This window comes from Lipotes vexillifer, unplaced genomic scaffold (assembly GCF_000442215.2).
Source record: "Lipotes vexillifer unplaced genomic scaffold, Lipotes_vexillifer_v1.1 scaffold627, whole genome shotgun sequence".
NCBI lineage: Eukaryota > Metazoa > Chordata > Mammalia > Artiodactyla > Lipotidae > Lipotes > Lipotes vexillifer.
This window is the reverse complement of record NW_006787891.1, coordinates 781,194-806,896: the sequence shown is the minus strand read 5'-3', so window position 1 is coordinate 806,896 and position 25,703 is coordinate 781,194. Positions and strand designations below refer to the sequence as shown.

At 42.4% G+C, this 25,703-nt stretch overlaps 2 protein-coding genes across 11 annotated transcripts in view; one reads left to right on the top strand and one right to left on the bottom strand.

Moving 5' to 3' along the window:
- Positions 1-12,372, top strand: part of ELP4 (elongator acetyltransferase complex subunit 4) — a 249,546-nt gene extending 237,174 nt beyond the window's left edge. The window contains exon 10 of one of the 2 annotated variants that reach the window (XM_007460926.1): positions 12,011-12,372. In XM_007460926.1, the coding sequence (XP_007460988.1) occupies positions 12,011-12,142 (132 nt within the window). In that variant the 3' untranslated portion in view covers positions 12,143-12,372. The remainder of the gene's footprint in view (positions 1-12,010) is intronic. The other variant, XM_007460925.1, reaches the window with a different exon arrangement.
- A 1,272-nt stretch (positions 12,373-13,644) lies between these two features.
- PAX6 (paired box 6) overlaps positions 13,645-25,703 on the bottom strand; it is a 34,996-nt gene continuing 22,937 nt past the window's right edge. For 3 of the 9 annotated variants that reach the window (XM_007460918.1, XM_007460919.1, XM_007460917.1), the window contains 6 exons: positions 23,688-23,846; positions 23,131-23,213; positions 22,749-22,899; positions 22,537-22,652; positions 19,614-19,764; positions 18,825-18,917 (listed from right to left, as the gene is read on the bottom strand). In XM_007460918.1, the coding sequence (XP_007460980.1) occupies positions 18,832-18,917; positions 19,614-19,764; positions 22,537-22,652; positions 22,749-22,899; positions 23,131-23,213; positions 23,688-23,846 (746 nt within the window). In that variant the 3' untranslated portion in view covers positions 18,825-18,831. Of the gene's footprint in view, positions 18,918-19,613; positions 19,765-22,536; positions 22,653-22,748; positions 22,900-23,130; positions 23,214-23,687; positions 23,847-25,703 lie in introns of all 9 variants that reach the window. The other 6 variants (XM_007460921.1, XM_007460922.1, XM_007460920.1 and 3 more) reach the window with 5 other exon arrangements.

Sequence of the window (25,703 nt, the reverse complement as noted above, 5' to 3'; positions counted from 1 at the left end):
GGGCCTCTCACTGCTGCGGCCCCTCCCGTTGCGGAGCACAGGCTCCGGACGCGCAGACTCAGCGGCCATGGCTCTCGAGCCCAGCCACTCCGCGGCATGTGGGATCCTCCACGGGCCGGGGCGCGAACCCGCGTCCCCTGCATCGGCAGGCGGACTCTCAACCACTGCGCCGCCGGGGAAGCCCGAAGGTACAACTATTTTAAGGAAAGTTCTCCAGGAATCATGTAGTTTGTTCTCCATCAGTGTATGAATTAAAGGAGGAGAATGACACGACTCCCCATGTCTCCAATGTCTGAAAGTTCAGGAACACAGGAACTGAAACATGGTGGTATTCTTATTATGATGTAGTCCAAAGGATGCTGACTCACAGTTTAAGAGGATTAAACGCAACAAGCCATCCCCACAAACAGCACTGCCAGAGCCTTTCCTCCATGCACACTTCACACAGGGCCCAACCCCTCCACCTGGAATCTTCCTGCTGGGCAGGCGTGAGGCTGGGAACCACCACGCCCCACAGGAGCACGGTGGGAGTGGGAGGACCCCGTGGGTCACTTAGTGACTAGAATGTCTTTTCTGAATCAAAAGAAAGCAGGACCTAGAACAGCCTGTGTACACCACCTTTGGGGAAATTCTGTCTTTAATAGAATACACGTCTGCAACAACTGTTGTTTTCTGTTATTGACCCACAGCATCCTCGCACTCCCACCGTGCTCCTACCAAGCCAAACTTCTCCCAGCCGCGGCCACTCCCCTGTTTGGTGACTGCTCCAGAAAAGGTGCCCTTTTTTCTGTCCTTCAAAAATGCCAAGCTTATTCCTACCTTAAGACTTTTGTCTTTCATTCCCTTTGCCTGGAAACTTCTTTTTCAGGTCCTCATTGGTCTTTTCTGAGAATTTAGATCTTAGCTCAAATGTACTTTGCAGAAAGGCTTTCACCAATTAGAGTAGTACCCCCAGACAGTATCATATCACCATGTTTCATTTCCTTAAAAGACTTCTCACTGTCTGAATTATCTTCTCGATTTGTTGGCTTTCCTGTATGTTAGCTGTCTCTCCTTGTGTTAATAAGTGTCTATGTACTGTCCCTTTCTGAAGTTGTAAGTTTTTTTGAAAGCAAGGATTTTGTCTGTCTTGTTCACTATTTTACCTCCAGTGCTTAGGAAAGTTCTGGCACATAGAGCAGTGAGTAAGAATGTGGACTTTGAAGCCAGAATGCCTGAGTTCAAATCCGATTTGAATACCCTGAAGTTGCAACATCACTTCGGTATTTTTCAGACTTGGTCACATATTCTACAACCATTTGAAAGGGAAGCTTGGAAGTAAAGTCTTTATTCAGGATGGCTGTATATTCCCGGGTTCTTGTACTAAAGGAGGAAGGGAGAGTGGACACTGGAGGTTAATGACAGTCTCTATCAGAGTCCACAGCCCTTCGGAATCCAAATATCCGTGCACAGCCTCTTCCCACACACTCACTTCTTCAGGGGTGAGTGGGGAATCGTACAGCAGAGAAACGGCAAAAATTCTCTGCCCTGGCAGTAGAGGAGTGTAGCCCAGTTTGTAACCCTCAGTTCTGCCCTCTGGAAGGAACTCCCTTGTCCACTCTCCTTTGTATCCCTTTAGAAAGTTATTCCTTGTCCATTATCATGGACGGCTACGTGAAGTCACTATTAGAGTCTGTGCCCTTTGGGGGCTGCACAGTTTGTACAGCCCACTTACTGATAGATCAGATTTGGGGACTTAAGATTTCTTTAGGGGTTGAATACTCATAGACTCTTGACCGGGCTTGTAGTTTCTTTGGCAAAACAACCCCCTCAAAATTTTATGAGGTTCCGGGTTGATTTGCTTCCCTTTGCTTCCACATGCAAGTAATCACAGCCAAAGAGTTGTCCAGACATAGTTCTCGGATTCAGCTGCAGGAAACAGATCCCATCTGATTATTTGATGCAGTCAGAAAGGTTATACCGGAAAACTGGGAGCTAGTGCAATAATTGGAAGGGCTGAAGGAGAATGTCACCAAACTGGCCTCCAGGGAGGCTACTGCCTCCACCAAAGTCGGGAAGGTGAGGAACTGGGAGACCGCAACTGGAGCTATTCACTGAAAGCACACAGCTCCGTGGCTGCAATCTTGGGGCAAGTAACTTCCCGCTGCCAGTGCTTCTTGGCCCCCATCAAGTAAGTCACTGGACACTGAAACACTGGGCTGGCCTCCATTTCCACAGCTGCCTCTCTGCTCCCGTGAAGCCTATGAAGCTGTTGACTAGTCACTAGAATGCAGAAAAACACAACAACAACAAAAACTGTCCCTGCAACAGTGCTTTGCCAATGGCGGCAGTAAAAGTAGCAGGAGGAAGCACCTGCTTCTCTTCCACCTTCTAAATAGTGCAGCTGCGTCTAACTGGATAAGCCTAATTCACACCTCTCCAGCCTCTTACCTGCAGGCAGACACACCGCAAGGCAGTTGAAATGGGCGCATGTCCACCACAACTCTTACCTTGTAAGACTTGAGTCTTATTTTCTGGCCTCTCGGTTCTCCCTATACCCATCTCTTTCATCTTACTTGTAACTAGCTTGAAGCCATCTGAAATCATTGACTTGAGAGGGAAGGCAACACCCTTAATCTGACTTTTGTCTCTCAGCCGGCCCCCATTTTCTGGCCAGCCGCTTAATGAGGTATTTCACCAAGGCTTAGGGGCAAAGACATCTGTGAAGGTTGCCTGCTCTGGTGTGCAATTGCAGAAATAGCTGAGTTTTTTCAACTTTCTGACATCCCAAATTACCAAGCTTTTATTCACTTTAAGTTGTGAGCTGCAGGCAGCGCATTTCCTTTAACAGAGTTGTAGTCCCTCTACCTCTTCTTGCATATTCTATAGCTCTAGCCTAAGTTCATTTCTCTTTCGTAAATAACTTGGCCAAAAATAGCAAGATGCCACTAACACAACAATATCCTGAATTTCTCCAGTGTTTCAACTAGAGCCGCAGGCCTAACAAGGGTAGTCAGCTTTCCAATCTGTGATACTGACCTCAGTGCCCACCTTCCAACCACTGAGCCAACTTAGATTTTTCTTTTTTTTAAACATCTTTATTGGCGTCTAATTGCTTCTCAATGGTGTGTTAGTTTCTGCTCTATAACAAAGTGAATCAGCTAACACATATATATGGAATCTTAAAAAAAAAATGGTTCTGAAGAATCTAGGGGCAGGCCAGGAATAAAGATGCAGATATAGAGAATGGACTTGAGGACACGGGGTGGGGGAAGGGTGAGCTGGGACGAGGTGAGAGAGTGGCATGGACTAATATATACTGCCAACTTAGATTTTGATGGTAGAACATTTTTCAGGTACCAAATTCTCCATAAGGAGGATATAGGTTAGGCTGCTATTAAAGAAATTCAAAAATGCAGTGGCTTAAATAATATGGAACACATACCCCATAAAAGCTCAATTTGGTGACCCAGGGCTCTTTTGGTGTCAGGAGACCCTAAACTAATTCTGTGGCTTTGCTATGCCCTCCTCAGCCCATAGCTTCCGTTTGATGGCCCAGGACAGCTGCTTCAGCACCTACCCTCAAGTCCACATTTCAACGAGTGGGAAGAGGGAAGTTTGGCTTGTCCCTAACGTTGTGGAGCCTAGAACAGGAATGCAAATAAAGGACCACATTATTATATGCCTCAATATTTAAAAGTTATCAAGCCAAAAAATCATTAAATGTGCTTTCCCTGCCTTCCTTCACAAATATGCCGACCTGGAAAGCCAAGTTTAAATTTAGGATCAGGGTTCTACTCCAGAACATGGAGACATAGGAAGAACGGGCCTACAGCCCATCTCCTTTCTCTCCCCACCCCTGTCTCCTTCCCACACACAGCGGGCAACGTGATTGTGCTTGGGGAAACCCAGCCTTCACATCCAAACTCTGTCCACACTCCCCACAAACAGCCACCCCTTGGCTCCTGCTGGGGCCCCAGGGTGTGCACGTAGACAACACAGTTTGCCCACAGTGGACAAACCTGGGGAAGAGACCTGTGCAGGCTTTGTGGCCATTTGCACAGGGAGTTCCGAGGTTCTGAGTACCCAGAGTGTGTCCTATAATGAAGGGTACAGGCTCTAGATGGGCACATCCCCTTCACCCTGTTAATTCCTCACCCCATGAGGCGGGGTGGGTCAGGGCCCAGGGCGGGGGCCCTCTTGCTGGGGTCGAATAACAATGCCAAGGGAAAAGGGAAGTAATTGGCACCTCCCCATCTCTAAGGATCTAACCTTGAACTTAATCGTAGCACTTCTGCTCAAGATGAAGCAACCAGAGCTTAATCACTCAGCCTCAGCTATTGGCAAAGGCAGCTGGGGAGCATGGCCTTTATTCTGGGAGGCCATGTGTCCCACTAATACTCAGAGATTCTTTTACTCGCTGCAAAGGAAGAGAATAGATATTGGGAGTAAGCTAGCAATCTCTGCCACAGACACATGCCTTTTCACAAATCACACTTTTGTTTAGACAAGTGAGTTCTTCACAATCTGCTTTCAGAGGGGTGAATTTGGAGGCAAGACAATACTGTCAGTTATAATTGACGGTCAGAATAATTGCACACCTGAGCATTTTTCAATGGGCAGCCAATGTGCAACGTTCCAGCTCTGAAATTTTGTCTAATTTTCAGATCAATCAGGAAGAACCAAATGAATTTTTTTCAATTCAAAGGATATAGTATGATTATGACATTCAGTAAAACAATTTTAATCCAAAACCCTGGGGATGAATTGGATCTTAAACAAACAAACAAAACTGAAACCTAAAACCTGACCATGTTTTGGCAGCATTTCTTCCAGAAATATTCGGCTGCTATCAAACATACACTTATCAATCCAAAAGGAGCAAAAATATGGTTCTGGCATGGTTTCCACTGCCCTGCTCATATATGAGAGTAACACAAAATTCACCAAAATTAGGCAAATGCACCTTCCACATTGCAAAATTTTAGCCAGATGTAGAATAACTACAATGTAACATTGCATTGTAATAATGTAATGATTATGGAATAATATAACTGCGATAATATAAAAATATAATAATTATATAACGGCATATAACACTGTGCGGACTTTTTGCAAGTTGAAATAACACTCTGAAATCTTGTGAAGGAATAATAGTGATGATGAATAACATATCAAAGCCTGCTTCATCTGGTTCCTTACCTCTACCCTCCTTCTAGTGCCCCCCGGAAGGAAATCGGTCTCTCCACAAAGGAAACATTTCTCTTTTTATGATATAAGAGAGACTCTGAGCACTACTTTAACCCCTGCCCTCTGGGCTGGTGGGGGCATCAGGTGTGCCTTTCCTTGGTCAGAAACTAAGTAGGGAGCCTTCCGCCATTGGCAGAAGCTCACGCACAGAGTGAATGCTTCGGGAGGGTGATCGTTTTGCTATGGCCCTTCTCAAAACTGCAGCTGACTACTGGCTGTCTCCCAGTATCCATTTGCTCCTTCTTCCATAGAAATGCGTTTGCTGAACATCTTAACATATTTTAAAACATTTCCCAGCCTCCCTCGCAACCAGGTGTGGCCATGTTTAAGTTCTGGATGCGTATGGAAGTGATGTGTCCAACTTGCAAGTCTTCCTTCATGGCCCCTGCTTCCCACCAGCTGAGAGAGAGCAAAAAGATCAGCCTTGGAGCCTGAAGTGGGAGCCGCTTGTTGAGGATGGCAGACCAGTCCTTCCAGCTCAGCATTGCCTACTTCTGGCCCGTAAAGTGGCAGATAAATAAACTTCTGAAAGTTTTGAGCCGTTTTTTGAAGTGGGTTGGGATATCTGGGATATCTCTGTATTGCAGCTACTTAGCCTATACTCTTAATTCATTCCCTACCATCCAGAGCAGTGCCTCATAACACAGAATATGGCTACAGAAGTCAGCAAATCATGCTCCAGGTTAGGGCATCAGACAGCTCTTGAAAGAATCAATGGAGTGGGATGGCAAGTCTTTTGTGCATTGGTTTCCTGCCTGTGATATAAAGAAGGGGAAATGCTTTTAAAACTTGAGTGGAGAAGCTGCATCTTCTGACATTTCTTTTGTTATTGTGTCAGCATTAAATACATGTGCAAGATACTTTTTTTTTTTTAATAAATATGGGCTTCCCTGGTGGCACAGTGGTTAAGAATCTGCCTGCCAGTGCAGGGGACACGGGTTCAAGCCCTGGTCTGGGAAGATCCCACATGCCGCGGAGCAACTAAGCCCGTGCGCCACAGCTACTGAGCTTGCGCTCTAGAGCCTGCGAGCCACAACTGCTGTGCCCACGTGCCACAAATACTGAAGCCTACGCACCTAGAGCCCGTGCTCCGCAACAAGAGAAGCCACTGCACTGAGAGGCCTGCGCACCGCAACCAAGAGTAGCCTCTGCAGCTAGAGAAAGGTTGCGTGCAGCAACGAAGACCCAACGCAGCCAAAAATAAATAAATAAATTTTAAAAATAGATAAATAAATGGACCCCAAATTGCCTCCTTAATACAGCCATGCATATTTTCACTGGCCCAGAAGCCAGGCATCTGACGTGCCCCATTTTCACTATTGTCTTACTAAGTATGAGGGAAATTATTTAGCCTTTTTAAATCTTCCCAGAAGCGGAGTCAATGACTGCAGTTTCCTTTTATATTTATGTTTCTTTACAGCACTGCAGTAGAGGGCAATGTGTAGTAAATGCTCAGACTTAGTGATGAGACCTGCTGGCCACGTCCAATATTTTGCTGCTGTTGCTTACAAATATATGTTTTTCATTAAATTTGTAGATTCACTTCCTTGTCCTAATAAGCTCACTTATTTTTATCTTTCCCAAAGGTATTTTTATGAGCCATCTCAAATGCCTTATTGAAGCAAAAAGAGGTAGAAATAAATTAGTATAGTGCTTAATAATTCACAAAACACTTCATATCTCATGTGATCCCCATAACGGTCTTATGAGGGGAGAATTATTCACTTGTGATAGATGAGGATACTGAAGCTAGACAGGTGAAGTGACTTATCTGAAGTCACATTGAGAGCGAGTGACAGAGGGAGGTATTAAACTGTCACTGGCTGCCTCTGTGAAGGGACCAATGTAGAACCTCTATGTTCTAAGGTGTTTACAAGCTTTAATTTAAATTAAATTGGTTGTGTTTTTAAAAAAGAAAAAAACTATTAAGTATTTTGAAATATTAACTCCTATTTCTGTGATTGTGAGTAATGGAAAGTTTGACTTTTCAGGAAATGTCATAAATTTTAAAGAATTAAAACAAATATTCATTTGCTAAGGGTTAAAATGTACTACATCAATTGTTTTCAGAAAACAAACAGTGCCGGGGCTTCCCTGGTGGCGCAGTGGTTGAGAGTCCGCCTGCCGATGCAGGGGACACGGGTTCGTGCCCCAGTCCGGGAAGATCCCACATGCCGCGGAGCGGCTGGGCCCGTGAGCCATGGCCGCTGAGCCTGTGCGTCCGGGGCCTGTGCTCCGCAACGGGAGAGGCCACGGCAGTGAGAGGCCCGCGTACCGCAAAAAAAAAAAAAAGAAAAGAAAAGAAAACAGACAGTGCCTGGTGGTTTGGTCTTGGTAAAATATGAAAAATATAAATTGATTTAACTTATTTTAATGGTATTTACCAGCAATTTGTCTCAAATCCGGGTGTAACCTAGATTCATTATCTTGCCCCTTCTGTCTGGGAACTGTGAGTGCTGAGCACAGGTCTGGCAGGCTGGAGAAAAGGAATTAGGAAGAGAACTGTGGAGCCAGGAAACCCAATCCTATGTACGATCAGTAGAGTTGCTGACTCAAGAAGGAACAAAATATAGTCAGTGGCTCAGCCCAACAAAGGGACAGAGAGGTAGGCAGAGGGGGAAGAATCTCGGTCCAGCTCGGCTTGGCACTCCCTGGGGCCACAGAGCAAAGCACTTCCACTGCTGCTTCTTTATTACAACCCAGGACTTCCTATGCGTCTAAGTGTGCCTTTTGGCAGGAACTCCCCTGATCCGCGAGGGCATTTTGTCAGCCTCGCTGTTTCCCACCTGTAGCCCTGAAGAAAAGGGACCCATTAACGCAGTGGGATGAATCGCTGTAAAGTACATAGGCCTCTGCGGAACCTTGGGAGTTGTCGCACCTTTCCCAGATCCCTTTGCCCACACAGAAATCATCATTCTAGACAAGGCATTCATGGAAAAAATAGGCAGGCAGTCAGCCAGACAAGCATCTCCTTCCTCAGCAGAACAATCCCTTACTCCCAGAATTTGGGAAAAGAAAATCAGTGGGAAAATTTTAGTTCAAGATGTAAGGTAGGGCTTCCCTGGTGGCACAGTGGTTAAGAATCCGTCTGCCAATGCAGGGGACACCGGTTCGCGCACTGGTCTGAAAAGATCCCACATGCTGCAGAGCAACTGCAGAGCAAGCCCATGCGCCACAACTACTGAGCCTGCACTCTAGAGCCCGCGAGCCACGAATACTGAAGACCGCGCACCTAGAGCCCGTGCTCCGCAACAAGAGAAGCCACCGCAATGAGAAACCAGCGCACCGCAGCGAAGAGTAGCCCCCGCCCCCCCACCCCCGCTCTCAGCAACTAGAGGAAAAACCCGCGTGCAGCAGTGAAGACCCAGTGCAGCCAAAAATTAAATAAATGGATAAAATAAAATAAATTTTTTAAAAAGATGTAAGGTATGTTTTTGGCACTGGCCTCAGAACCCCAGGTATAAAATGAGAAAGATGAGTACCTTGATCTGGTTTACAAGATTGAATCTCTACAGGATTTTTTGATAGTCTTGATTTTTACTGAAACCATAACCATTACCAAGGTCCAAACGTTTATACCCCCACAGCCTTGCAGCTTTGGTCTAAAGAGGTCACCATACTGTGTGGAGTACCTTACAGCACATTTTCTCAGAAGACAGATCTGGGGTACAGCAGCATCTGAACGTTTGCGTGTCAAGTGTGTAAATGCTTTGGAAGCCTCAAAGGGAAAGTGCCTGACACACCTGGCAAGCCTGGAACCTGATCTCTCGTTCCTCGCTGCTTCACATCGCACTGACATGGTGCACGGCGGGGGGGGGGGGGGGGGGGGAGGCTTAGAAAGGGAGAAAACAAAACCCACTGCTTGAGAATTTAGGCTGCAGAGTAAGCTCGTTCGAGTAATCATCAACAAAAGCTGGCAAAATCACATGTAGATTCACATGTTTCCAAGAGCCATCCTTTGGCTTTTCTCAGAGGACACGGGTGTGCAGCTAGCTCTTACGGTGTGATATTTGGTTAGAAGCATTTAACCACATCACCCCAAATTTTTGTGCTCAGAAGTTACACACGAATATGCTATTTGACTCTTCTTCAAAGCCATTCAACCTGAAAGATTTCCAAGCATGTCACATGTCACATTTAGCTACTTTTGCTATGAAGGGCTTTCCGCCAACTGGCTCACACTCATTGCCTAGAGAAGCAAAGGAAGAGAAATTTTTAGCAAATAGGTAAAAGCTCCTAAAATAAATGGTATTATGCTGGTTCTGAATAAACTACATTAGTTTCCTCATTTGGATTGTCAGAGCAGTAGAAGCCTTCCACCAAATGCATCTTAGAGATGTATCTATTCCACCGTTAAGCAAATCACCATTTCTGTATGTCAGAATCCAGTTCAGTACGTAACACCTAGCCCATCTCCGTGAAGCTTTTTCTGGCCCCCTTCCCCGCAGCACGATTTCTGCTTTGTCTCTGCCGTTCTTGTAGACAAAACTTGGACTGCTCACTATGAGGGTTACCTGTGTGCTTGCCTCATGCCTGTTACTGGATTGGAAGGCAGCACGGAGTGTGGAGGGTGCTCTGTTCACATATCTTTTCAGAATGCCTTGCTTCGAGTAGATTCTAAATATTTGTTGACTCCAGTTGATTTCCTAAACAGCCTAATCACCATCTGACCTCATCTTTGTGAGGTCCCAAACAAAAGTACACACACACACACACACACACACACACACACAGACACAAACACACACATAAGTTTTTTTTTGTTTTTTGTTTTTTTTTGCGGTACGCGGGTCTCTCACTGTTGTGGTCTCTCCCGTTGCGGAGCACAGGCTCCGGACGCGGAGGCTCAGCGGCCATGGCTCACGGGCCCAGCCGCTCCACGGCATGTGGGATCTTTCCGGACCGGGGCACGAACCCGTGTCCCCTGCATCGGCAGGCGGACTCTCAACCACTGCGTCACCAGGGAAGCCCACACACACGTTTTTTAATGGTGACTTTTCTTTTTAAGTTTCAGAGAGCCTTCAGGTCATGCATACACCCTAGTCATTTTTCCTTTGCTCATTAGCAATTACTACAAGATCTTAAAGAAACATTTAAACTCGGCCATATAATTAAATATCTCTTCCCCTCCTGCTTCCTCACATGAACATTGATAGAGTTAACACTACTGCAAAGACATTCGTGTCCTCAGACTTTAGAGTCATGCATGTCTTTTAGATTCCTTCCTGAGCCTTTCACACTTTCATTTATACCTTAAATCCTTTCTGAAACTAGGGTATGAAGAAATGAAAGAATTGTTTAAAGCAAAGGCAAAATATGTCTTATTTGAGTTCTTTTTTATTATTCAAGAAATAGACATTTAATGACTTAAGTGACAGGCTGGGTGCTAAGCATACAAATGAATAATACTATATTTATATTACTGAATGGATATTATAGCTTTTCTGGACCTTTCTGACATCTTTGTTGATCACATATCTATATAATAGTGTCTTTCATCCTAGATATACTTGTACCAGCAAACTGAAATCAAGGAAGAATATTTTCATAAATTATTTTTAATGTTTTAAAATGTTTTGATCCTTGCACACAGCTTGTGTTTACATGACAATAAACAAGCCTTGTATCAGGAAAGAAACTAGCCAGAACATATGCTGGTGGATCACAATATTTTGACCCAAAAAAATGGTTTTTCCCTTTTTCACCTTGAATTTATCTTTTTTTTCATATTGAAGGGAGTTTTCAAATGAAGGGTTTCAGGAAGGTTGTCTCCAGGTCAGTTCACCTCATCAAGGCTTTGCTTAGTCATCAGGGGATGACCCCATCCTGCCCTACTTACCTTTAGCCTCGCACACCCACTCTGCCTCACGCAAGAAACATGTTCCTTTGAGTTTGGACTTTTATGAAACAAATCATGTGGTCTGGGAGCACTGATAGTTAAAGGAATTTGATAGAGAGCCTTTTGAAAACCAAACAAGGTCTTTCTCCCTAATTACAGTAACTGTTTTGTAATGATGGTTGGTTACTGGGTCTCCTTAAATCAACCTGTATCTGCAGAAAAACAGTTAGGATGGAGACATGTTCAAAGCTACACTGTATGTTTGAAAACATGACCCAACATGATGCATAGAAACTACCAAGACCTATAGCAGATGTTATGGCTGACTTATCTGGGCATATGAAAAATATTGACCCTTTGATTGGTATCATTTTTTTCATTATGTCAATATGACATTTGTCTATGAAAATCGTAAGTTCCTTAAAGAAAGTATAGCCTTAAAATAAAAATCATCAGGTCAACGTAATAGACAAAGGGAGACAAGCATTTGTGGGAATCCATAATTGCTGAAAAGCTACATTCAGTTGAAAAATAATACCATCTTGGAGGTCTAGCCAAAAAAAAAAAAAAAAAAAAAACCAAAAAACCACCCCTGCCATTATTATGTGATATTTTTCAATTATGCTTTTATTTTTGCACTTACATGTTTTCATTTCTACCTAAGTAAGAAAAATCTTAATACATTTAGGTTTGGACTCTGGAAATGTGCCACTAAGATTCCTGGTCCGGTTTCTGTAATGGCTACAATTTGTAAAATCTAGTAGGAATAGGATGTGATTATATTGGGCTTCAGTCTGAAGAACTGTTTTAGCAGGAATTTTATATGCAAGACTAAATGCTGATCAACAGAGCATAATATTGTATTCTGAAGTGTGCTGGCAAAAGCAAAATTAATTATTTCTTTTCTTCTTTCTTTCCTTCCCCTGAAATCTTCTGCCATAGCGACTGCATTTGCCTCCAGACTTGTCAGACACAGTGAGCCGCTCGAGCAAACAGGATCTGGCAGAATCCGCCAAGCTGCTGGGCCCAGGCTGTGGCATGATGGCCCGAGGCAAGAAGCACCTGGACTTCTAGTGATTCCTCCTTAGTGGTTGATGCAGAATTATATGACACTCTAATTATGATTGCTAATAGCTTATGTAAATATTTTTCTTAACGATTTGACCTCCAATCCTTGAAAAACAGTTAGGATTGCAAAATGAGGCCACCATTCTTCGTTATATTAACCAACTTTCTATACAGAAATAGTACAGCAGAAATACTTTCACTTTAAATTTTATTTTATGCTATATCTAGAGAAAATAGATAATTTTATTTTATTTTTTTTTGCGGTACGTGGGCCTCTCACTGCTGTGGCCTCTCCCGTTGAGGAGCACAGGCTCCGGCCGCGCAGGCTCAGCGGCCATGGCTCACGGGCCCAGCTGCTCTGCGGCATGTGGGATCTTCCCGGACCGGGGCACGAACCCGTGTCCCCTGCATCGGCAGGCAGACTCTCAACCACTGCACCACCAGGGAAACCCCAATAATTTTGTTTTTAAATAAAAGCAAATCAAGATGCCTTACAGTGGTCATTAGTGTATGTGTGTTTAAGGCACTCAGGTCATGGTAAAGTGCATGTTACAGCAGGTAGCATATAAAACATTACGAAATTCAAAATTATACATGAAAAACGTATTTTCTCTTCATTTCTGAAAAAGACACCTCCCACCAAAAATGCTAAGGTTTTTTTAAGAAATGAAAAGATTTGTTTGCTAATATATGAAGACTAAAATAAAATGAATTTGCATTTATGCATCCTGTTACGAAACTGATGAAGACAAGATAGTATTTTGGGATTAGGACTCCATTAAAAATAATTAGTCTGCCCTAGTAGTTAATAAATATAGAGAACTTGAGTGATAGAAAACTTAGACAAAGAAGGAGATGGTCTCTGTTTAAACAATTAAAGTCCGCACTGTGAAATTATGTCAGTAGACGTAATTCAGGATTGAAATTCAAACCGACAGCTACATTCATGCTAGGATACTGGGGAAAAACATGTATTGAAGCTTGGTGAGAGATTTTTACAAAACATCAGTCTGAGACAAAGTATAAAAAAGCTAACTCAGATTTCCATTGCATCAGGTAAAACCCTTTGTTAATTATGAACATTGGTAGGTGTGTACATTTATAACAATGTAAACATGTCTTTGTGGATATATTGAACTCGTTTTCATATGAAATACTAGTTTTTTGAATCATAGTTCCATATTCTCAAAGCTTTTGACAAATAGTAGACAAAAAGTTAAAGTTAGAAAAGTAACTTGCATATTTTAGTAAAGAGTCTCAGTTTTTAAAAAAAGCTGTTTAACATGTTAGGAGAAACTGAATTTTCAAGATACATTTCCAGATATATTAGCCTATCTTGAAGCAGTTATATCTAGCATTTTTGAGCAGTTTGCTTTTAATATACCACAAATTATACTTTATTTGTTCTTGACAACACTGCAGAAAACAAAGCCTAGGTTTTTAAAACTGTCTAACCGATATGATGAATGTCAGTCACTTAAAAAAAAACCCACTGTAGCATAAACACATACTGTATACAGCTTTTATTCAGAATTAGAATAATTGAATCAATGACAGGATGTCAAATCTCTCCATCATATCCTGTCACTACCAGTTTATTTTTTGTGATCAAAATCAAAAAGACAACTATTTTGTCACCTGCTGTTTCATTAGTACTAAAAATCAGGTTTCTTCTTCTATTTTTTTAGAATGTCTGGTTTATTTTTTTCACTTCTTTTAATTCGAAAGACACAAATTCTTCCCCATTTTCTTTTCAAAATAAAGTTTAAGAATTGATCTGTCAGTTAAAATTAAAGGGCTTTCATATTAAGCAAAGGTGCTTTAAAAATGTAAAGCAACTTCAAAAAATCAGTTTAGTCCATAGATAATAAATAATGTGCAAATACTCCACAAAAGCTTTGCTATGTCCTTTGAAAGCACTATGAATAATCTGAATAAGCTCAAGTGAATATTTTAGTTGGGTTATTATTTTAATAAGGCTAACCTTTTTCTTACCGTGTTGTGATTCGTTTTATACAAACACACAACGGAACAATTACATAGCATTTGACACTGAAAAGGAAATGTGGGGTCATCGGATATGAAAATTGCTTGTCAAAAATACTTAGTAGGTCATTGATTTACTACCCTAGCTACCATGTCTATAAGATTAACAGCCAATTACTATTTAGTATATGCTTTGCAAATAAATACTATAAAAAATTGAATGTGCATATTTGAACCCTTATTTTAAATATAAAAGAAACTTTTAAAACTCAGTGAAAGTGCATTTTGAACAATAATAGTACCTGGGCTTTCCAAAACTCAGATTCAAGTACTTTGTTGGTCTGATTCACTAGGCAAGCTTTGTAAAAAATAAGCTACTGGAGAGGGATGTATATTTTCGTTTTGCACTGATAAAAACCCACTCTAAAAATGTGTTTTCTTTCCTTCTGGAAACATCAATTGTCCATATGCTAATAACTTACTACATAAAAATACTAGTCCTCAATAATGCTACTGTAGGTATACAAACCATTTTGGTATATTATGAAATATACACTCTATTGACAGATTTCTTTTTCAATTATCAGCTTGTCTCAAAGATTTTAAGTAACAATGCCAAACAGTGTTTGAAACGTCCTTATATCTTTTAAATGTTTCTAAAACTTCTAAACCCTCTATGGTATTCATTTCTTACGCTAGATTGGCCTTTCTTTAACATGAGGTAAATATTTTGACTGCTAGAGTCTGCTCAGGTGCTGGGGTTCTAAGACCTTCCGAATTTCTTTATAGTAGCCACCAATTTCCACCTCTCTCTTCCATTTATTCTTTATCTCCACCTCCAGGACGTGCAAATACTAACACTAGACAAAATAAAACTAATTCAAGAGGAAGCAACACTGCAATCAATTCCCTATCTTTTAAAGAATCAACACACGAATGCGCATACAAAGCAAAAGTAGGGGGACAGCCCTATTCATTTGTTTAAGCCCATTATGAATGTCATTTCTAAAGCATCATGTTAATGCTTTCCAAAGATAGTCACCATCAACACCACCAAATTTAAGCAATTCTAACCCTAAGTATTTACACTTTGAACTTCAAAACTGAGCAATGAAGTCATTCAGAACAGAGGCAAAAAAAAAATTTCTTTTTTATCAATAATAAAAAACAGATGAGGTTTATTCTTGAGGAACAGAAAAGGGAAGAATTTGTGTTTGGCCTTGGTGAGCCAAGCGTTATACATAGAAGAAAACCCTTTAAAAAAAAAAAAATCTCATTAACATTAAAGCCCAGAGCAAAAAGAAATAAGCAGAAGAATATGGACACCATTCTAAGATGACAAAAATTCACCAAAGCTGAATCTTAGAATAGTACTGTATGAATGACTCCTAGGAAGCCTAGTTATGATTTTTTTTTTAAAGGAGGAAGAGATGATTATGTGAGCCATGTCAAGAAGCAGCTGCTTCCCATTTAAGAGGAGGCGCAGCTTTGGGGCGGGGGAGGAGGGATATTCCGGGAATTCATTATAGTAAAACGCATTTGCTTACTTGGAGTAATTTGAATGTTTCTTACTCAACCTTCAGCTCGAATTCTGTTCACCTGGTCTCCCTAAGTCAGTCAAGTTTGGAGAAAAATCATAGGCTGTAAGTCTCACGATTCTACCAAGGACATCACAAATAGATGGCCACCATCCTGGAAGATGGCTTCAAAGCATCCCTGAAGAGTTCCCATTCATAAATATATAAATAGACCTATCAATAAATAAACAAGAATTAGTTCAAGAATGAGTAAAAGGCCACCTCGGGGCAGTGCTTCCACACAGTATCTGCCGTGCTGTCCCCAAGGGCATGCCTGGAGCTCCATTCAAAAGGAGAGCTCGTCTCCCTAGGGTGAGGGCACAAGGCAGAAGGCAAGGCAGCTGACCCATCCTGCTGGGTCGGAGGGCATCTGCAGCTGAGTGGCCGCTTCAGACTAAACCAGGGTGCTGAGCCTCCGCGCCCTGGCAAGCCTGACCCTCAGGGGACACGTGTACGTGCCTAAGTGCACACAGGCAGCTCTCCTCTGTGGCCACAGCACTCCCCTCCTCCCGGCCTCAGCTCCTGCACCCAAATGCCACACCCGGTGCTCCAAAGTCTCTGCTCCCTGCACAACAGAGCCGTGGGCCAGGACCGGCTGCCTGACCCTGGCCCAAGTCAGAGTCACTTGGAAACCGTCCCTTCTTGCAGGGAAGAAGTGAGCCGGCCAGCGGCTGTCACACACACTCACACATAGCCTTCCTCTGACAGTTCCCTGGGCACATGTCCCTCAAGGAATGTAGGCTGCAAAATGTTAGGAGGTAGAAATATCTGCACGGGTGACTCTACCAATAGTGCGTACGTGCGCACACTGCCGCAGAAGTGTGCACGCGTGCAGCGCAGGCTCACAGTCAATCAAACGACATGCACACGTATAAAAACTGCAGTCAGCATGTCTCGGTGTGCAGGCAACTCTGGTGGAATATTAATATACAGCATGCCAGACAATTATCTGTTCACAAGTAATTCTTTAACCAGAAAATAGTAGATGTTAAACTAGAAGGTTATTTTTTTAAAGCCTCCAATTAATTTCTCTATTTCTGATCATTTGCCTTTGGGGATTTAAAACAAAACAAAAAAGGAGCAGAGTACAATTCGGTGGAAGTGTGTCTTTGTCCCCAGAGGGTTTTGCCTGTGCAGGCATTTAATCTAGATTGCCAGCCCCCCAGCCTTTGACTGAAGCTTGCAGAAGAAACTTATCCATATTGACTTATATGTTACACAGAACAGACAGAAATAAAAGTCTCAGACAGGCCTTTTTCACCCAACAAAGGCTTATTTTTTTCCATCCTTTGCTTGGGCTCAAGCACTCCTGCCCTGCGTGCCGCCACTTTAAACATGATCAGATCTGTGCTTCATTGCAAATAACAACTGACCAACAATGGGCCCTGCTTCATAGATTTGGGAATGTTTGGCTTAAGCTGCCAATGACTGAAGGCCTTTAACTCCCACCGGCCAGTCACAGTCCGCTTTGTTGTTGTCTGTTGATGTGTCTGTGCTCATTATTCCTTGACATGCAACATCCCCCCTCCAGCCTCCACCCATCCACAGCCGCACAGAAAGCGAGATTCAAATGGGAACAGCTGTAGTGGTTCAATGGGAAGTGATGCCCCTTGTGCAAAGGGGGGGGAGGCAGAAAAGGGAGAGGGCCTATTTGAGAAAGGCAACAGCTTTCAGGGAGTCTTGTATAAGAAACCTACTTTTGAATATAGTTCAGTGAAATCGCTGTTGAGACAGGCTGACAATGGAAATCTGCCCAGATTGAAAATGCCAGCCCTAATTCAAAAGACAATTCCTAGTTAATAGGTTGTTGCATTTTTAAATTATTTCTCGACTTTGAGCTTTTGAATTAAACAGCTAACTGGGAAATGCTACCATTTTGTATATGTACTCTGGGTATAACTGGGCACAGGTCTACACACAGCTTTAAGTGGAATTTCTTTCTAACACATTAGCGATTTATGACACCTATAAGAATTATTTCTTTAAGGATCACTGGGATTTAAAATAGAGTATGTATGAAAGTAACCACTCGTTTAGAATGTTAATCTAACAAGGAAACAAAATTTGTAACACCACACTATAAGGTTAAAAAGAAAACAGTATAATAAAGGAAATACAAAGGCTTTGGCATGGTTTTTACAATCAACAATGGTTAATTTTGATATGTAGTTGTGAACAACTTCAAAACACTTAAGTTTAAAACTCTTGCAAGCACTTTTAATTGATTAGGAATGAATTCTAGATGCACAAAATGATTGGACTGTGAACAGTAATACAACTATATCTAAGAACAATTAACTTTTGCTGGCCAAAGAAGAAACTTATGATTGCATGAAAATGTGTATAAAACATCTATAGAGTATTCTTGTCAAATATAAATGAAATTAACTTTATTATAGAAATCATTCTGAGGATTTCTAGGGAAGACAAATACTTACATTTTGACATAAAACAAATTGGATTATATCGAAGACACACTCTACCTTTTAGCTATCAACTTTTTTCTTCCTCAAATTTATATCTTACCCTTTATTTGCACATAAACTTCATCTGTTAACAACCTTTGGAAAACCAACAGATATTTCTTACATAAATCTAGTGCATGTTGTTCCAGGTTTAAGTATATGCAAAGGAATGATACAAACGTGGAACATCAGTCCATAAACTATGAACAGATGGGTAGAAGTATTCGATATATCTTGATAAAACTCAAATTCGTGGCAAAGCTTGTTGATCATGATTTCCTTTTTTTTTTTAAACAACTTCATGACCAACAGAGATCAAACATCCATCCAGTCTACGTTGTTCTTTTTTTTCATTATAACATACAAATGCCCATTTACAAATAATACACCAAAATGAATAAAAGTTTGGATACCAAAATGAAGATTTGTTCCAACTGATATCATTGCCTTCTGTATACAAAGGTCCTTGTTTCAAGTCCATTCCCCAGTGGTTCAACACAGGACACAATTGCAGTACTGAAGTGCTTCTAACAGCCATTTTTCCTTCCTTCCTGAACGTCCAACTGCTGTGTCCACATACTCAGTTGTCCACAACTCAGTCATTGACTGAGTTAACACAATATATCCTTTCCTTTTGTTTGTTTGTTTTTTGATTGTTTGTTTTTTTTTACTGTAATCTTGGCCAGTATTGAGACATATCAGGCTCACTTCCAGGAACTTGAACTGGAACTGACACACCAGGGGAAATGAGTCCTAGAGGTGGGTGAAAGAAATAGCCATGTAGATATTCCCTTCAAGAGACAGGCGTGGAGTACGAATTTATAGGTTAAAAAAAAATCTCTAGTACTTTCTAACATTTAACTGAATCTAAAAAAGAAAAAACTTTTCAAGTCCTATAAACAAAAGTAGCACCTTCAGAAAGCAGGAAGCATGTTTACACACATCTACTGAATCCCAAAGCCCCCCACGCTCCCCCCACCAAAAAAACAACTCCATTCGTTTGTATGTTTGGAACTTTAGCAACAAAACCATCCTGGAAAACCAGATATGTACTTCTCCAGTTGCAATGAAAGGCACAGAGGAGCTAGGAGGGAAGTGAGAAGTCTTCCAATAAACTCAGGAGGCCTTCACTGTTAAACTTTGGCTAATATAATAATTTCTCCTTAGAAAAGCTACATTTTCAGGCCTTGTCTTCATATACAGCTTCTGCAATCAAATTCAGGAAAAACAACTTCTTTTTTTGTCAGTATGGCATCAAGTTACTAACTAGCTTGACTGAATTCCCCTTTTCATCAGTCTTCCCCAAGGAAGCGAGCAACAGAGAGTTAAATACACCATCACACAAGGCCAGGAGGTTCTTTTTAGGTAAACTTTGAGTGAAGGGAGATCACCTGGCAAAAGAAGCTGCAAAGGCCACCTCTGTGCAGCCTTCGGAGAGCAGCGGCTCACCTGTGGAAGTGGTGCCCGAGGTGCCCATTGGCTGACTGTTCATGTGTGTCTGCATATGTGGGGGGGTGTAGGTGTCATAACTCCGCCCGTTCACCGAAGGGCTGGTGGGCAGCATGCAGGAGTACGCAGAGGTCTGGCTGGGGACTGGGGGCTGGGAGGAGAAAGGCGAATTTGTGGTTACTGAGAGACACTTTGCATAGCCACACCCCCAGCTCCCTCCCCACCCCCCCACCCAGGAACTCTGCCAACAAGTCTGATCCTTAGATACCCGCAAGTAAAGAGCCTGAATTCCATATGGTAACACTAAGATCGGGCTTCCAACCAGTCCTTCCGTTGTCCACTGCTGGAGTAAAGGTGCCTCTACACACCACACTTTCTGAAGTACCAAAAATTCAGACCATTCATTGTCCAGCTAGACGGTTGGCACTATCCATAACATTAATAGGATTTTTGTCCATTTTCATCTTGGACCTCCGCTGGCACCTTTAGACAAACTATAACATGAGGACTTCCATAAAGACACACCCCGTCTCTTGCAAATTCAATCCATTTGGGAATCCAGCGACACCTCCACGCCTCAAACCCCGTATCTCAAGCTGTGAGGCAGGGGACAGTGGCAGGAACTCTCTGTAAAGTTTGGTTTGGGGACCTTGAAAGCCTTTCATGGTTGGACTTACAGATTTAAAGATTCCTGAAGAGGCAGATCAGTGATGATCTCAGGTTAAAGTAGTCAGAAGTGTCAGTAAATACCTAGCCCCATCCGGAGAATTAGCTGTGACTTTCTTACAGACACCAAAACTGAGGTTAGGTTTTATCCACAGAATTGTGCTGCTGCCCTCGAAGTGTTTAGAATCATGGTATTGAAAAGGTAAACCTTTATCCTGACTAAATAAATACACAAGGCTGAGACAAAACACCTCATGAGCTCTCATGGGGCTGTGCTGGGGCAGCAGGCTTGGGATGAATTAATAGAAGCATATTGTCAGGAACAGGGGAGATGATAGCACTGCTCTGCTCTGCAAACTATAGAAATGTTTAACATTCCAAGATCCACATCCTCAGAGAGGGTGATACATTAGAGAAGGTTCGGAGGAGGACACCCACCCTTTGTAAAATGGTTGAAGGTTTTGGTCAACAGGATAAACTGATGGACAGACAGGCCAGCCCTCACCTGCCTCCAAAATTCAAAGAGTAATTTTTTGAGATATGGGAACATATGTATATGTATAACTGATTCACTCTGTTATAAAGCAGAAACTAACACACCATTGTAAAGCAATTATACCCCAATAAAGATGTTTAAAAAAAAAAAAAGAGTAATTTTCTCTGAATGGTAGAATTGTTGATATTTTAATTTATTTATGCTTTATGAATATATATATATATATATATGTGGTTTGAATTATAAGTTGTATAATTTTTAAAAGTCAGCATTTGAAATAAAGTGACCCACACCAGTCTAAGTGGAAACAACTCTAACAGAATAGCAGCATCTATTTCATTGTTTCTAAATGTTTTCTCATATACACATTTTTTTATCTTCATAGAAACCTAGATGTTGCTACAATTTACAAAACTGAACAAGACTCTGTGGCCTTATTAGAGTCTGAGGATGACGGCTAATGTCGGGTTCAAAGAGGCAAGCAGGCCTTCAGGGCCCGGCCAGAATTTCAGCTTGCATTTGCTTCTAATTCCCAAAATGACTTCCTCCAGGCAACTGTGACTTCTAGAAAATTCCAAGGCAGTCGTAGCAACCACAACTAATGGGCTGTTAATCCCTTAATTTACATTAATTGCTCTACGGCCAATAATATATCAAGATGCAATAAAAATAGACGTGTGAATAATTCCTCTGAAGTTGCTTATCTAGCTGCTCCTGTATTAGTCTAAAGACTGGGAAACACTTATTTTGGTGTGATTTGGGTTAGAAATCCAGCAGATGTTCAGTGGAGAATAAACGATTTGTGCAACCCCAAATTTGTTTCCATCAGGGGCTCATGCTGGCCAATCTCACACTATCTGGCATCTCTAATTGCTGCACAAATAGGGCAGGAGTCCTGGGGAACTCACTGCAGAAGGCCCACCAGAAGACCAATTATTTTTCCCCATCAAGAATCCCTCTAGTTCCAAAGTTCTAGTACGCCCCACCTGCCTTAGACAACTTCCATCATAAAGGGTCAACCTAGTACAGGGCCCAGCACACGTAGGGGCTGATAAATATTTGGGACGGAATTGAGAGTAGGAGCAGGTTGTTATACCAAGTGAATAGCATCAGCCTTTCCAGGCAGATGGGAATGCCACAACCCCATCACATCATTCACAGCAAAGACACAATAAATTTCTAGCAAATGCCTTCTATTCCTTTTTTAATTCTAAGATACAGAAAGAAAACTAGCTTTCCTCTATGTTAAGTGTATCGCACTATGCAAATATGAATCCCAATCTGGTCCTTTTTTTCGTCCTCACTAGTTTATCAGAAACATCCTAAATAACAACCACAGGGCACATAAAGACTATACACTTATTAATATGAACACATGAATATAAACCCAAGTGTTATATATACTAACCTCTTACTATCTAATAATTTGCCAACATTATTTTCACTTTCTGGTGCAAGTTTCCGGTCCCCAAAACATGCCCCATTCTCACCCAACATTATCAAACCAACATTCCCTATGAGCAAAAATTAACTTGACGGCACATCAGGTTTTTATTTTATTAAAGGCATGAATCAATTAATCAATCAACTAAAAGACTCGATTGACTGTTTTCATCTCAGACTTGACTGATCAAGCCAATCACTATATTGAGAAAGGCTCCCAAGGGTACACATAGGGCCAGTGAGGTCTACAGGCCCCAACCCATTCCTCACTTCTTCTCCCAGGGACCCGTTAAGCAGGCAACCGCCAGCCTCACTTACTTGCATAGGCAGGTTATTTGCCATGGTGAAGCTGGGCATGGGCGGCAAAGCACTGTATGTGTTTGTGAGGGCGGTGTCTGTTCGGCCCAACATGGAGCCAGACGTGAAGGAGGAAACTGCAGGGAGAGGACACAACAGACAGTCATTGTGAGAGTCAGAGCCAAGGGCAAACAGATTGAAACACATTTGTTAGTATTAATATTTCAGATTACCAGGCGTGGTGGGTTGTGGGATTGGTTGGTAGACACTGGTGCTGAAACTACTGCTGATCGGAATATGACTAGGTGTGTTGCTGGCCTGTCTTCTCTGATTCCTCAGCTTTTCTTCTCTTCTCCATTTGGCCCTTCGATTAGAAAACCAGACCTGGAAGTAAGATGGAACAGGTTAGCTCTGAGCCTGCTCCCAGCTCCACCCCATCCCAGACACGTCCACTGTCCCCCTCCCCCAGCCCCGAGAGCTGAGTGGCGCAAAGCATTTAGCAAACTGAATCTGCTACTGTTCATACAAACAAATGGTGTTCCTTAGACGCACCTGTGTCTCTAGAAAAGGCAAATGGTATAAATCGCAAAACATGAACACACGGTCCCTGGGTACCTGTATTCTCGCTTCAGGTAGATCTATTTTGGCCGCTAGTCTTTCTCGGGCAAACACATCTGGATAATGGGTTCTCTCAAACTCTGAAAGAGTAAGTTGCATTTTTCTATGTTGTGCCAGAACTATTACAAAATGTGTCAACCAAAGCCTGGATCAATCTGGTTTCCACCTCCCGACTTCTATCACCTCCAACCAATTCCCTTTAAAATGCTACTACTATTAGATTGATTGTACTTGGAAGAACCATCCCATCAGAACCAAGTTCTATTCTCTTTGAAATGACATTCATTCTTCTGTGGCCTGAATTAGCCAAATCATCATTGTTTCTTCATGAGAAGTCAGACTTTTCATCTGTGAATCACTGGTACATGAAAAGAAGAAAGAAAATACACACACACACTGAAAAGATGCCCAGGAAAAGAAAAAAAAAGGACAGAAAGAAAAAAGAAACCTTTTCAGGCCTCTGTGCAAGGGCCTTGGCTAAATTTAGCTCTTTGTACTGAAGATGTGGCATTTACTTTGATTTACTGCTTCTCTACTTTGAAAACCTCCATCACCTTTCTCCAGGGCCTCAATTTGCTCTTGGGTAAAGGATGTTCTATTTCTTTGCAGCTTCCGCTTCAGCTGAAGTCGCATTTGGGCCTCATCTGAATCTTCTCCATTGGAACTGATGGAGTTGGTATTCTCTCCCCCTCCTTCCTGTTGCTGGCAGCCATCTGGAACAAAAAGAATAGGACAGTAAGAGAAATTTGGAATAACCTGGAGTCTCCAAAAGGGGCATCATACAGCCATAAACTCCAAAAGCAGTCTCATCTGAAAGTCTCACCAAAACATTCCCAAGGTAACTGTCAGCCTTCTTTTAATAAAAGACATGAGTGACATATGTTACCTGACCACCATTTTCTTTCTGTTTTTATCAAGATGAGACTGCACAATTTAGATACTTTGGGAATGGCATTTCTTTGAATGACAAAACAAGTACTGAAGTTTCCAATTAAAATGATCTTTTATAACTAACCTTGACCCTCCAAATGCCTCGCCCAGTTCCCTTTCCTTAGAGAATTTATTTACCTATGGCTGTGTTGGGAAAATAGAAGAGTGATGTTCAAGATTTCAGCTGATCTATAATCAGTAATTCCTATCTAATCAATTAGGTGTTGATAGGTTTGTAGAAAATGCTATTAAGAAACCAAACCAAGCTTGTAATCTTTAAAAAAATATTTATCTAGTTTTTATTTGAATTCTGCACAGTCAATTTCATTTTAAAGGTTGTGAATTTAGAAGTGCTCGCATTGTTCTGCAGTTTTATTCAACTATTGTATGAGTGCGCTTTGCCTTGACACCTATTACGAGCACAGCTGTAATTATATCATCACCAAGAACAGGCTATAATTGCTGAAAATGGAATTTTATATTTAGATAAAAGGACTGTCCATTCTTTGTAATGTGTTGCACCAGAGAAAAGTAAGATTTCTTTTAAATTTTTAACGTGTAATTTTAAAAAAGAAATAGTAGAGAGTTCACTAACTAGCTAAACATGCTATGCTGCAGCTGAATCCTTGGCATATCATTTAAGTGGTACATTTTTAATTAGGGCATTTCCACCACTTTTAATGTAATTTCTATCATTAAACAGGGGAAAGTTTTATTTTCCTTCGCTGCTTGGAGGGCAAGATGTGCACATAGGCTAGCTGTCTCCTCGTGCGCCTTGCTGGAGAAGCCACGGCCTGGCAAGGGAAGGACTCAGCCTTGGCTGGGCCTCTAGGGCCACTGCCTGCTGGCTGGGTCCTTGGTCTTGGGTCCTGAGGCCCCCAAAGGATACCACAGGGGCTAGGCCCCCCATCGTAGAAACTTGGCCCGTGGGGGAGGGGCCTCTAGGGGCGCCTTGGTGGGAATAGACTTGCCCAGGAATATCATTTATAACCAGGAGACAATAGGCAGTGCCTTCAAAGAGTTCAGGGAATTGTGACAGGATCTAGTGGGATCTTTTCAGGAACTTTGAAATGTTTTAAAACCCCAACTTTCTCCCCCATTTAAACAGGCGGATTCATCAGTACTGGCCACCATATGGGCCCTTGGAGATCTATTGAGATGACCACCAACACTTGAATAGCGAGGGGCTGCTTTTCAGCGCCGCACAATGCCCCGCGAGTAAGGGAAACTATTAAACTCCTGGGGCAGGAGCGTTGGCAAACTTTCGTGGGCAGAATTTTGAGGCCACAATGAGTGCGGACAACAAAAGGATTCTCTTGAGGCGTGCAGCGGGCCACATTGTGTTACAAGAAGCCCAGTCAACAGACTTTTCAGTGAAGTGTGTTAACCCCTCTGCTCTGCTATCATTAATCACTGTCCCAAGAGCAGGCGCCTCCATGCTATTTAGGGCGCTTAGCTGGGGGTTGGAGGGTGGATGGGAGGCCAGGGTAGGGGGTGGTGGGGAGGCAGGGCCGGTGGATGAGGTCCGGGGCACGGGGTGGGGGGGGGAGTGAGCCGGGGAGGCAGGGAGGATGGAGACCACGGGGGAGGGAGACAGGAGAGGAGGGGGGGGAAGCCTGGGGGGGGGGGTTGGGGGGGTA